Source organism: Boleophthalmus pectinirostris, unplaced genomic scaffold, assembly GCF_026225935.1.
Source record: "Boleophthalmus pectinirostris isolate CB_2022bp ecotype Guang Dong unplaced genomic scaffold, ASM2622593v1 HiC_scaffold_18, whole genome shotgun sequence".
NCBI classification, from domain to species: domain Eukaryota; kingdom Metazoa; phylum Chordata; class Actinopteri; order Gobiiformes; family Gobiidae; genus Boleophthalmus; species Boleophthalmus pectinirostris.
In genome coordinates, this window is record NW_026571133.1 from 46,429,148 (window position 1) to 46,441,147 (window position 12,000).

The 12,000-nt window shown below is 39.4% G+C and overlaps 1 protein-coding gene across 2 annotated transcripts in view; it reads left to right on the top strand.

Annotated features, from left to right (window-relative positions):
* Positions 1-12,000, top strand: part of LOC110164288 (endoplasmic reticulum mannosyl-oligosaccharide 1,2-alpha-mannosidase-like) — a 75,860-nt gene that overhangs the window by 46,574 nt on the left and 17,286 nt on the right. For both annotated transcript variants that reach the window (XM_055153407.1, XM_055153408.1), the window contains exons 10-12: positions 1,886-2,076; positions 2,427-2,547; positions 3,260-3,454. In XM_055153407.1, the coding sequence (XP_055009382.1) occupies positions 1,886-2,076; positions 2,427-2,547; positions 3,260-3,454 (507 nt within the window). The remainder of the gene's footprint in view (positions 1-1,885; positions 2,077-2,426; positions 2,548-3,259; positions 3,455-12,000) is intronic.

Consider the following 12,000-nt stretch of genomic DNA (forward strand, 5'->3'; position numbering starts at 1 on the left):
ATTTCTGCTGAACAAAAAGGTAAAAGATAGCTGTTAACTTGAATTACCACAACATGACATCACAAGGTTTTTCAATTTGTTAATGAAACACAACAACACAATTCCGGGTATGTGTTTGATGAGGCAACGGCATTCTGAGATGCTGTCAATTTGTGTAATATGGGACCTTTAAGTCTCCTGTGCATGCCCGCGGAAATGAATGTGGCTTTTCAATTAGGAGGAAAACGATCACCGCTCGGCAAATATGAGGTCTATCTTCATAAAACGAAAAGTGGTTAAGAGCTTGTGAGCTGTTGAATGTGGCTCTGGGCTTGAAAATCCAATCCACTTTATTTCTATAGCACATTTTCTAAACAAAGACTGTTCCCAAAGTGCTGCACAGACTAAAATAAAACCAACTGTTTCTCACAATAAAAAGTATCAGTAAATAAAACAATAAAAACAAATCAATAAAAGACAACAGAAGACCACACAACTCAAGTGATGTTAAAAGCCACAGGCTAAAAAACACCCCTAAGGTCCATGATATTTAAAGGGCCCATATTACGCTATTTTCAGAAAGCACTACAGAAGGTTCTGTGTTTTTTAAACTCCACACACCTTCACTGGAATCATTTGGATAATTTCAGCCGTAGAATTGCCAATCTCTACTGAACAAAAGGTAAAAGGAGCTGTTAAATTGAAAAGTTTGAGTAAATGACATCACTAGATGGAACAGAGCATTTTGAGTTTGTATTTTATCGTATTGTACATTTTACAGTAGTTCTTGTGGGATAATCCTGCTCTTTGTTTATTATGTCAGTGACATGATTAGTTTCAGTATTAACATTTATCATCTATATTTTCCAGTGCTGTTGATCAATTAAAATATGTAATTGTGATTAATCTCATGATTAACTCGCGATTACTTGCAAATTAACCACACATTTTTGTCCCTTGAATCTTCATTTTAATTCTCTTATCAACATAGAAAAGTGGATAGGCTTTGTGTAAACGTTTTTTTGTTGTTGTTGTTTTATTGCAAAGCATAATAATTGTCAGTGAGACAACTTGTGTTTGATGTTCCACTTTCATGAAGTGCTCTGCAACAGTGTGCTCTCTTCTGTCTTACTAACAGTCAAAGCAAATGAAGTTCCAACTGTGGAGTGAAACCACAGAACTATGGGTGAAACAACCGAAACGGGCCACAGCACCATAACGTCATCATACAGTGCTGTTTGTTTACATGTGGCGCAGCAGAGCAAACGCTTTAGCAGAGAAAATAAGTCCAGCAGCAGAAATATCTATTAAATAGTGAGACTGATATGAGTCCTGCTGCGATACATGCTCCTCTGAGTTTATGTATATCCATTAAAAAAAACAGCGCAGTAGAGGACAGCCAGAGACAAGGCTGCAAATCTTCTGTCGCTGTCCACAGTCCTTATCAAAGGTCAGCACGGATTTCATGTATGTTTTGGAGTTTACTTTATTCCATGTTTTCCTCTTTTGAATAACATCAGAGCACTTGATATGGATCATATAGTGAAGTTGTGCATGTGCTCGTACATGAGCAACCGTGCCATGCTTTGGCCCACCAACCGGGACTTCTCAGTTTTGTACAAATTGTTTTGCTTCTGGTTTACAGCCGGGTCCTGTAGCTTTTCTAACATTACAGCAGTGTCCACAGCTTATGAAAAAAACTAGTTCACTACATCAGAAAGAGCATCAATCTCATGTGGAAAAAATTAACACCAATAAAATTGTTTTGCTTTAACTTGTTAATAACACAATATTTTTGAGAGCACTAATATTTTCTCTTCAGCAATCCTTCAGATTCTTCATAACTGCCACAGTAAAATGCACTAAACTGCTCCTGACCCATCTCTGTGTGTTTCCATGTGGGCAGGACGTGGTGAACGAGGTGATGAGGCTGGTGCACAAACTCCCGGGGAAGCACGACGGCCTGGTGCCCATGTTCATCAACACCAACACTGGACAGTTCTCCCACAAAGGGGCCTTCACTCTGGGGGCCCGCGCTGACAGCTACTACGAGTACCTCCTCAAGCAGTGGATTCAGGGGGGCAAGGTGGAGGATGAGTGAGTGCAGCCAAATACTTCTGGAATACTAATGATACCATATTGATTTATATTGACAGTTAAATACAGTATTTTGCTATTTCTCTTTTACTGCTGCATCAAAACTACCCACCAACTTAGTGTTTTATTTTAGAAAAGCTGACTCCAGACCCCACTCCTCCTCACTCCTCACTCCCCCTAATATAATATTTTGGGACTTTTGTTGTTCTAAAATCATAATTGCCAATTTTGTTACATCCTTACTAGATTTCCTTTGTATGTACTGTAGCTTGAATGTGTGTAGGGAAATGAAAGCACTTGTGGAATAGACTCTGTTGCGCCCCCTGTTGATGGCTTACTTTAATTTGCAGCCTGTTGGAGGATTATCTCCAGGCCATAGAGGGCGTGAGGAAGCACCTGGTTCGACAGACTGGCCCCAGCCGCCTGACGTTTGTGGGAGAGCTCAGCCACAACCGCTTCAACGCAAAGATGGTACGTGTGATCTGATCATGTTTTCTTGAATCTTTCATGAATTCAGAAAGGGCCCATATGACGCTGTTTTCTGATCTATCTTCTAATGTTGTTTACTCATCACAAACAGACCTGGAGTTGTGTTTTGATGTCCTGAGTCCTGAGTTTTTCCTTCAAACAAAAAACATTTGTGATGTCATGTGGTAATACAGGAAGTGCTTTACTGTGTTTTTAAACTCAAACATATTCCCTACATTAGAATTATTTGGATAATTTCAGACTTGGCATTCTCAGTCTCTACTGAACTAACGGTAAAAGGAGCTGTTCACTTGAAAACTACCACTACATACAACAAAACACAGCTCCGGGTCTGTTTTTACATTTACAACATGAATTAAAGTCAATTTTGCATAATGAATGAATCAATGAATATAATTAAAGAAATAACTAAAATAGTGTTTAATTGCCCAGCTTCAATATTGACCTGCTCATTAGGTACTCCTTTTATAGAACCTGCCCACTGTCGCATCCCTGTGACAGCTGTCAATCACAGACCCGGCCCTCTGCTCCTCCCCGCTGTGCATAAGCTCTTTTTCTCTCTTTCTGTGTACTTCTTGTGACTTGAAATCACTGGACAGAGTGTGTTCTGGCAGAGCTGTCTGAGTATTCTAATCTATGAGAAATAAATCAACTATATTTTTGTTTCCCGCTCATCTTCAAAACATGTGATCAGGACCACCTGGTGTGCTTCTTACCTGGGACCCTGGCTCTGGGGGCCCATCACGGCCTCCCAGGGTCCCACATGGATCTGGCCCTGGAGCTGATGGAGACGTGTCATCAGATGTACGCTCAGATGGAGACTGGTCTGAGTCCTGAGATCGCTCACTTCAGCCTGCAGACCAGCTCTGGCCCTGACGTGCTGGTCAAGGTGAGTGAGCGCACAAATACACTGTGTTTGAGGATTACACAGACAAAAGGAGAGCTACACAAGCTCTAATGACTTTCATTCAGAAGATTGATATTAATTACAGTAGTTTAGATAGATTTATTTCTTCAAGGTTAATTAGTTTGACTGTTAATGAGATGTTTTGTTCAGTGAGATGTCCTATAAATGATACCCACTTGAAACACAGAAATGTAAGCTCTTCACAATCTGACGTTCATTTCTTTGACACTCAAACATGACACATTTTGATAACATTGATTTGGGTCAGTGAAGCTGCTAGAGCATGTGAATGAATGTCAAGTAAAGGGTTTAAGTAAGTTTTTCACTGAGTCAGAAAATGAGACCCATTTTAAATACAGCCCTGTGAAAAAGTATTTGTCCCCTTCCTGATTTCTTACTTTTGTGAATGTGTGTCACACTTAACTGTTTCATCAAACAAATTTAAATATTAAACAAACAAAACGCAAGTAAACATAAAATTCAGTTTTTCTGTGATGATTGTATTTGTTAAGAGAAAAATACAATCCAAACCTACATGATTCTGTATGAAAAAGTAACTACCCCCCTTGTTTAATGATGAAGTAACTGTGATTAATCATATTATTGTGGAAAGCTGAGTTCAATTTCATAGCCACACCCAGGCCTGATGCTGCCAGACCTTTCAAATCAAGAGATCACCTAAATAGAACCTGTCTGACAAGGTTCTGAAGTAGTATTGAACCCAAGACATCACACTACCATCCAAAGAAATTCAGGAGCAGATAAGGGGAAAAGTAATTGACATGTCTCAGTCTGGAAAAGGTTACAAAGCCACTTGTAAGTCTTCGGGACTCTAGTGAATCACGGTGAGAGCCATTATCCACAAATGGAGAAATTATGGTGCAGTGGTGAACCTTCCCATGAGAGGCTGGCCTACAACAATTACCCCAAGAGCAGAGCGACGACTGATCCAAGATGTCACAAAGGAATCCAGAACAATGTCTAAACAACTGCAGGCCTTACTCGCCTCAGTAAAGGTCAGTGTTCATGACTCATCCATAAGAAAGAAACAAGACAAAAATGGCATGCATAGTAGAGTTCCAAGGAAAAAGCCACTGCTGACAAAAAAGAACATAAAGGCTTGTCTAACTTTTGCCAAAAACGTCTTGATGATCGCCAAAGCTTTTGGGAAAATATTCTGTGGACTGATGAAACAGAAATTTTACTTTTTGGAAGGAGTGCATCCCGTTACATCTAGCGTAAAATGAACATAGCATTTGATAAAAAGAACATGATGCCCACAGTGAAACATGGTCATAGTAGGGTCATGGTTTCGGGCTTTGCTGCTTCAGGACCTGGACGACTTGCTGTGATTGAAGAAACCATGAACTCTGCTCCACCAACCAAGGAGAATGTCCAGCCATCAGTTCATGACCTCAAGCTGAAGAACACTTGGGTTCTGCAGCAGGACAGTGATCCACAGCGCACCAGCAAGTCCACTTCTGAATGGCTTTAAAAAAAAAAAGTGTTTTGGAGTGGCCTACTCAAAGTCCAGACCTTATCCCAATCGAGATGTTGTGGCATGACCTTATAAAGAAACTCTTCAATGTGGTTGATTTAAAACAATTCTGCGAAGAAGAGTGGACCAAAATTCCTCTACAGAAATGTAAAAGACTCATGCTAGTTACCACAAACACTTGTCTGCAGTTGTTGCTGCTCAGGGTTCAGACAGTTATTAGGTTTAGGGGGCAATTACTTTTTCACATGGGTCATGTAGGTTCAGATGGATTATTCCCCTTAATAAATAAAATTGCAGAGTTACCTTTGTCTAATATTTAATTTAGCTTGATCTGAAATGGCCAAGAGTGACAAAGGTGCAAAAAAGTCAGAAATCGGTAACAGGGCAAATACATTTTCACAGTACTGTAGCCTTTCTTTCACAGTATTTAGTCACAATAAAATGTGACAATCTTACTTCCTTTTATTTTAAAGGAGCCCTATGTTTCTTGTGGAGGGTTCACTACCTTCTTGTCTCCCTGATGAGCTTTGTGTTCCACAGTACCTCATTTATATTTGCCATCTTTCTCCATGGAGGCAAGCAGTCAACACCACCCAGCCTGGTTAGCATCTGGTGAACCCTTCTACATACCCCGACTACATAGTGCATCTTTTTTTGATATTATTTCTTATTTCAAACTACCTGTCAGCATTGTAAGATAACTGTGCTTCCAATAGAGATGTTTATTTTTTAAGTAGCTAAAAAGTTTGAGTATGCACAGGTGAAATCATCTCTAGGCCAGATGTAGTTCTGTTCATGTTGTGTTCCTGATCTGAATTCAGTTAGACCTCTTCGTAGACGGACTTTTCATGTGTGACAGAAGTACTTACCATGAGCCAGGGACATAGAACCCAGAGCTCTGTGTTCTGTGATTCACACTGGAGTTCAGAGTAAACGACATAATAACCTGATATGTCACGGGACTTTGCATGCCCCCCTCTAACCTTCACTTCAGATTACATTAGCAGCTCGCACTTTAGTCAATTTGTGCTCCATCTGTTCATCAAGGCCCTCAGGTACGGAGCGAAGCAGCTATTTCAACTTTCTGATGCTGTTTAGTGTTTAAAGAGAGAGGATCAGCAGACAGGAGCACAGACGCTGATCGCGAATCGTGATCGTGGTCGTGGAGGACATGGAATATAGAGGAGGAGATGGAGAGGCTGAGTAGGCTGATGGCTCTGCTGCTGCGATGAAGATGGGTGTAGAGGATGGACGGAGAGGACAGAGTAGCAAAAGTAGCAGGTTGTCATTGGGGTCTGGTCAAGTGGTAACGGAGGGAAACGGGCAGATTTTTTACATTCAAATGTCTCTTATTCAGAAATTAGAGGGACTATTGAAATAAGTAAAGTATCAGAATGTAGGAAAGAGTTAACACTCCAACAGGGTAAAGTTAAACCTGTGATATTCTTTCAAGTTTTTGACAAAAAACTCATGTTGGTAACGGAGGGAATGAATTATGCAGCACTTTTTGTGCAATAAATCCAAACAGTGATAACTCTTGGTTCTCACTTACATATCCTTAACAAACTGGATTGAATATTTGCTTCATATAGTTTTCTACCATATGGTACAAGATTAGGTTGAAAAACGTCTTACTTTTTGACTCATGAGATTTTTTATTAAGAAAGGTCATGGTAACGGAGGGAAAAGTAACGGAGGGAAAATTGTACAAGCAAGGTGCATGATTTTGCATCATTTGTCGCTTTTTTCTTCCAAATACTTTAATATTACTTCAAAATGAAAGGAAACTATTTCTATAAAATATGTCAGTCCTTCCAAGCAAATTTTTATCATTTTAAATACATTTTTTTGGAAAAATCATGTCCCTTCATCAACAGTTCAAAGATGGAATAACACAAGATATGATGAAATACATCCATTTATTGACATGATTTGCAGGTCTTTGAAATTTGGGAAATAATTTTTGTTCCATGTTTCATACATGATCTGTTTAAAACATATGGAACTTTAGAACCAAAAATGGTACAAAAAAAAGGTCAACAGTTTCATAAACTAGAGTACATATGTATCTGTTGAATACATTTTTATATCAGATGCATTCACTTGAATTTTTGGCCTTGATGTTTACTTCTGCTTGACCAGGCCCATTGGTTTAAGGGCATGTACTGAATATTTTCACATAAACTAAAGCAAAAAGTGTCTTGCCGCAGTACAGTTCTATTGTATAAGCAGTTGTTTGCTTGTTGTTTGCTTTTGCGTGACAGCAAACTCTCCATTGGTCTCTGTGAAAGAGCTTATTGCTGTGAATAATGAGGATGTTCAGAATGCTGGTGAAGTAAGGAATAACTTTGGAGCACTGCAAACTATTTAAAATGAAATCAATTAGTTCTGTTTTTCTCATTTTAAAGTACATGTGAAATAAGTGTGAAGGTACAGCGCTGTTAACCAAAGGTGGGTAGTACCTGGTTGCATTTATTTGAATACAAATTATACTTCTCTGTTATGATACTTGACAGTGTAACAGTACTCTTATTTGAGTAAAACTTGTGCTTCCTCTTCCCACTGTGAGTCAATCTAAAGTGACAAAAGTTTATGTGACAATATGAAATGATTTGAACATTTGTCACTGCAAATTCTGCTGATAAAATTGTGATTCCCTTTGTTTGATTCTCATGATTATATAAATATCCCACAAACGCTTATTTTCTACTCTCATAAACCCGATAAACCATATTATTGTTTATATGTTCCCATCCCCATTAAATCCCCATCCATTAAAAATGCATTTACTCAAATACATTCTTACTCCTACTTGAGTCATTTCTTCAACTGTTGTAATAAGATGTTTTGCAGCTCCATCTTCATAAACAGCAGCCTAAAACAAACGTGTGCACTGACAAATGAGTTTAACTTTGTCCCTCCCTAATGAAATCTGTGCTTGTGCCTCATTAAGTCAATATCATTTAGCACTTTATATTCATGATCATTTGTATGACTGTTGAAAGCACATCGGTCGTGTCTGCTCGTCTCAGACATCTGAATAACCTTCCTAACCAAAGGTGTTCAAATCACATTCATTATGAATAAAGAGGGCAGTGTAACTTTCATAGTTTATGGAGACAGTCGATCATATTCAAATGGTCTTTGTCCCAAAACCTGACAGACCACTCATGTCCCAAATCTACAACAGGTCAAAGAATGAATAGACCACTATTACTCCTGTACCACTGTCACTTCGCACTTTACTGCGCATGCCTCCTGTAGAAAAAGTCACTGTCCTGCCACTAAAAGTGAAATATTCAGAAAACGGTAATCAAGCAGCAGAAAGAAAGTTTGAAGTGAGCGAGAAACTTGTGAGGGACTGGTGGAAAGCGGAAATGGAGAACACAGCTTCATGGCATCTGGGCAGGTGCACCATGCAACTTTCCTGGAAGTGACTGGATGAATCGACAGAGCTTGAACTTCAGTGACAACAAAAACCATCCTATAATTATATGAATAACTGTTGACTGTTATAATATGTTACGTTAACATATTAACACCTATTCAGTCTGTTGTTCTCTGTTCTAGTGTTATTACTAGAACTTGCCGTTCAAGATCAAATTTGGGTTCCTGGTCTCTGATTTTATAAAATACATTTCCCCAAAAAGTGCGACTTACAGTTCTTTGCCACTTATATGTTTTTTTCTTCTTCATTGTGCATTTTGTGGCTGGTGCGACTTATACTCCAGAGCGACTTATAGTCCAGAAAATACTGTAATAAAAATTACTATCATACCTATAACCACACTTTTGGAAGAAATGATTAAGCTACATATCATTTACGGTGAGTTTTTCTTTTTCACACATGCTCTGAACTGTTACTCACATGTTATTTACTCTCAGCAGCACAAATTTACAGTGAAAGTGAAAATGAAACTTATCGGTGTGCTAAGTTTCAATTTCACTTTAACGTAATGGACCAAAACAAAGCAACATGTGCTCGATGGAGACGCTATAGATTGTCATATCTGCTGATCTGAAATGAATTAGTAAATGCTGATCAGAAGTGCCTTTCATTTAGACGGTGACAGTGTTTTGGAGGCTTACAAACACAAAATTCTGAAACCACCCTCACATCGCGTATGCGTTTACGTCACATACATACAGAACACATGACACGCATACTCAATCAAATTCCACACACTTTTGTGTCACCGTATGCATGCAGATTTCCTCCCGAAAACACTCGTCTAAATGTGAAATAAATAGTGAAGACGTGAAGCCACTTTTGCATCTTCTGTTCAGAACATCATCATAAAAACATAGCCTAATATTTGTCTGGTTGTTACTTACCTCGTGCAGTTGAATGCCTCTCCTAGACTCTGCGTAATGTAAATCAGACTGTACTGTTACATGCAGCAGGTATCCGAGTACTCACTGGCTTCCCCACATTTTTTATTGGGATCTTTGAGATTTGAACTGCGACACCTCAATCACAGTTCTTGGGTTCACAGGTTTATATTTTGATAAATCTGTTAGAACAGTTATTAGCATGTAAACATAGTGAGTGCATGTAAACATAGTGAGTATTTCTCTGCCTGGTGTGTGGACTGTTATGAAGCAGAACTTTTGCCTAAGCTTGTTCTTGTTTTGCTTGAACAGACATGTGAAAATATGATATATTAAATGTCATGATGTCAGATCTCCTCATGTGACCAAACCTCCTTGTCAAGGCCTGATCTCAGAAGCTAAGCAGGGCTGGGTTTAGTAGCATCATTTCCACACTATTGAGTGTGCCTGATTATAAGCCGCAGGTGTCCACGTCTTCAGTTGGGGACATCTGCTTTTATTGCCTCTGAAAGCTTTTGTCGTCTTTTTGCGTTGTGTCAGTTCATCACGCTGACGTCGCCAAAATCTCACCATCGACAAGTGATGCCAACAGCAGCAGCTCTATTTCCTTCTTCCACAGTCAGATCAATTGTCTTTAACTTAAAAACTGCATCGTGTGCATTTCTTCATGTGTTTTCCATGAGGAGGGAGTGTGTATGAAGCGTAAAATCACTGTTCAAAACACAATCAAATGAGCATCTTCCTTGGTGCATCATCTTCCACGTGTCTGTCTCGTTCTTACACCCCGTCTCTTCCCACGCTCTACTGCGCTTGTCTCCTGCAGAAACAGCCTCTGTCCTGTCTGTTTCATCTCAGTGTCTTGTAGGATTTCAGCAGATTTCAGCAGATTTCAGCCTCTCCTGGGGGCGGGGATAGGTGTATGGATCAGGTTTGAGTGGATGTTTGGCTACAGAAGTTTGAGACATTACTTCTCATCATTTACACACTCACCTGCATTTAACACATACGAGTCATTAAGACATATCCCACTCACTAATGTTCTTTTAGCACCAGAACTTATTTTATCACACAGAGATAAACTGTTTCAGTGCAGACAACAGCTCTAAGTAGAGTTGCAACTTCATGTTATCCCTAAATCCATGTGTTAACTGCACAGACAGCAGCGTTTTCTGCACTGAGGCTGTGCATTCATCTGCTGTTTTGCCAAACCACAGACCGTATATATGAATGGACAATGTGCCAAACAAATAATCCATCCATATATTCACCGCATCGTTGTATAAGACGCAGGGTTCAAAGTGTGAGAAAAAAGTAGCGGCTTATAGTCCAGAAATTACAGTATTTGGATGGGAAAGAATGAGAGCCTCGCACATCAGTTACTAGAGATGTGTGCGTTGGAGGAGAGGGCGCAGCCCAAGAACATGGAGAAAAATCCCGCACACCGTCTTACTTGCAAATTGTGAAATTTATTAGGACAAACCGTGCAACGTTTCGGCACTAGGCCTTCGTCAGGCAAACAGAATGAGAGCTCAGGTGGCCATCTTAAATAGGGTGTGGCAAGCACCTAAGGGTGACAGGTCATAAAGAAACAGTGCACACAAAACATCATAATTCAAAAAATAAAGACAATCAACATATAGTGTAATAATAATGAAATGGTAATCATCATATAACAATCATAGAATAATAATAGAAAAGTAAGAAGAATATATGGATACAAATAGACATAGTATACATTCACCCAACTATAACATAATGCTGTCGTGCCATATACACATCTATATATATATATACACAATGAATCTTAAGCTGTAGCCCATATACAGCCCACCCAAAGCGAGAGTCCTAATGATGTAAACTAATGTCTACAAAAAGATGCTAAGATTAAAATCATCACTGAGTCCTTTTGGAGCTGAAGTTTGGAGAGTGTGAATCCAAAATGCTTCCCTTTGTTTAAGTAAACGGTCATGGTCCCCTCCTCTGGGTGAAGGGGGGGACATGCTCAATGCCACAGAAACGTAGAGAGCAAATATCACGTCTCTGGTCATTAAAATGTACTGCTACTGGATAGTCCCGGTCGTTCCTTCTGATGGAGCTTGTGTTCTCTTTGGTTAAGTTTTCTTGTGGTCTTGCCAATGTACACTAGGCCGCATGGACATTTCAACATGTAGACTACATGTGTAGATGCACATGTGATAACACTTTTGATGGGATATTTTTTACCAGTGTGAGGGTGTAGAAAATGATCCGTTTTTACTGTATTGTTGCATTGAGCACAGCTGCTGCAGCGGTAGTTACTATTGGGTAGAGGGTGCAATAGAGATTGGGAGGATAGTTTAGTTTTGTTTGTGAAATTGGCCCGTACCAGATAGTCTCTAAGATTTTTGCCTCGTTTGTGAACAAAGAGTGGAGGATCTTTAAAGATGGTTGAAATTCCTGGGTCTGATTTCAAAATATGCCAATATATCAGGAAAATTGATTTAATTGCAGGTGTATGGGTCGAATATTGGGTGATGCATGTTACGGAATAATGTTTTTGCCTTTTGGTGCTCTTTTTTAATAAATCTGTCCGTGACTTATGGAGAGCCTGCCCATAAGCATCATCAACCCAAGACACAGGGTACCCTCGTTGTTGGAATCTCACTTTCATGTCAGTGGCTTGATGAATAAAGTCCTCAGTGGAATGGCAAATTCTTCT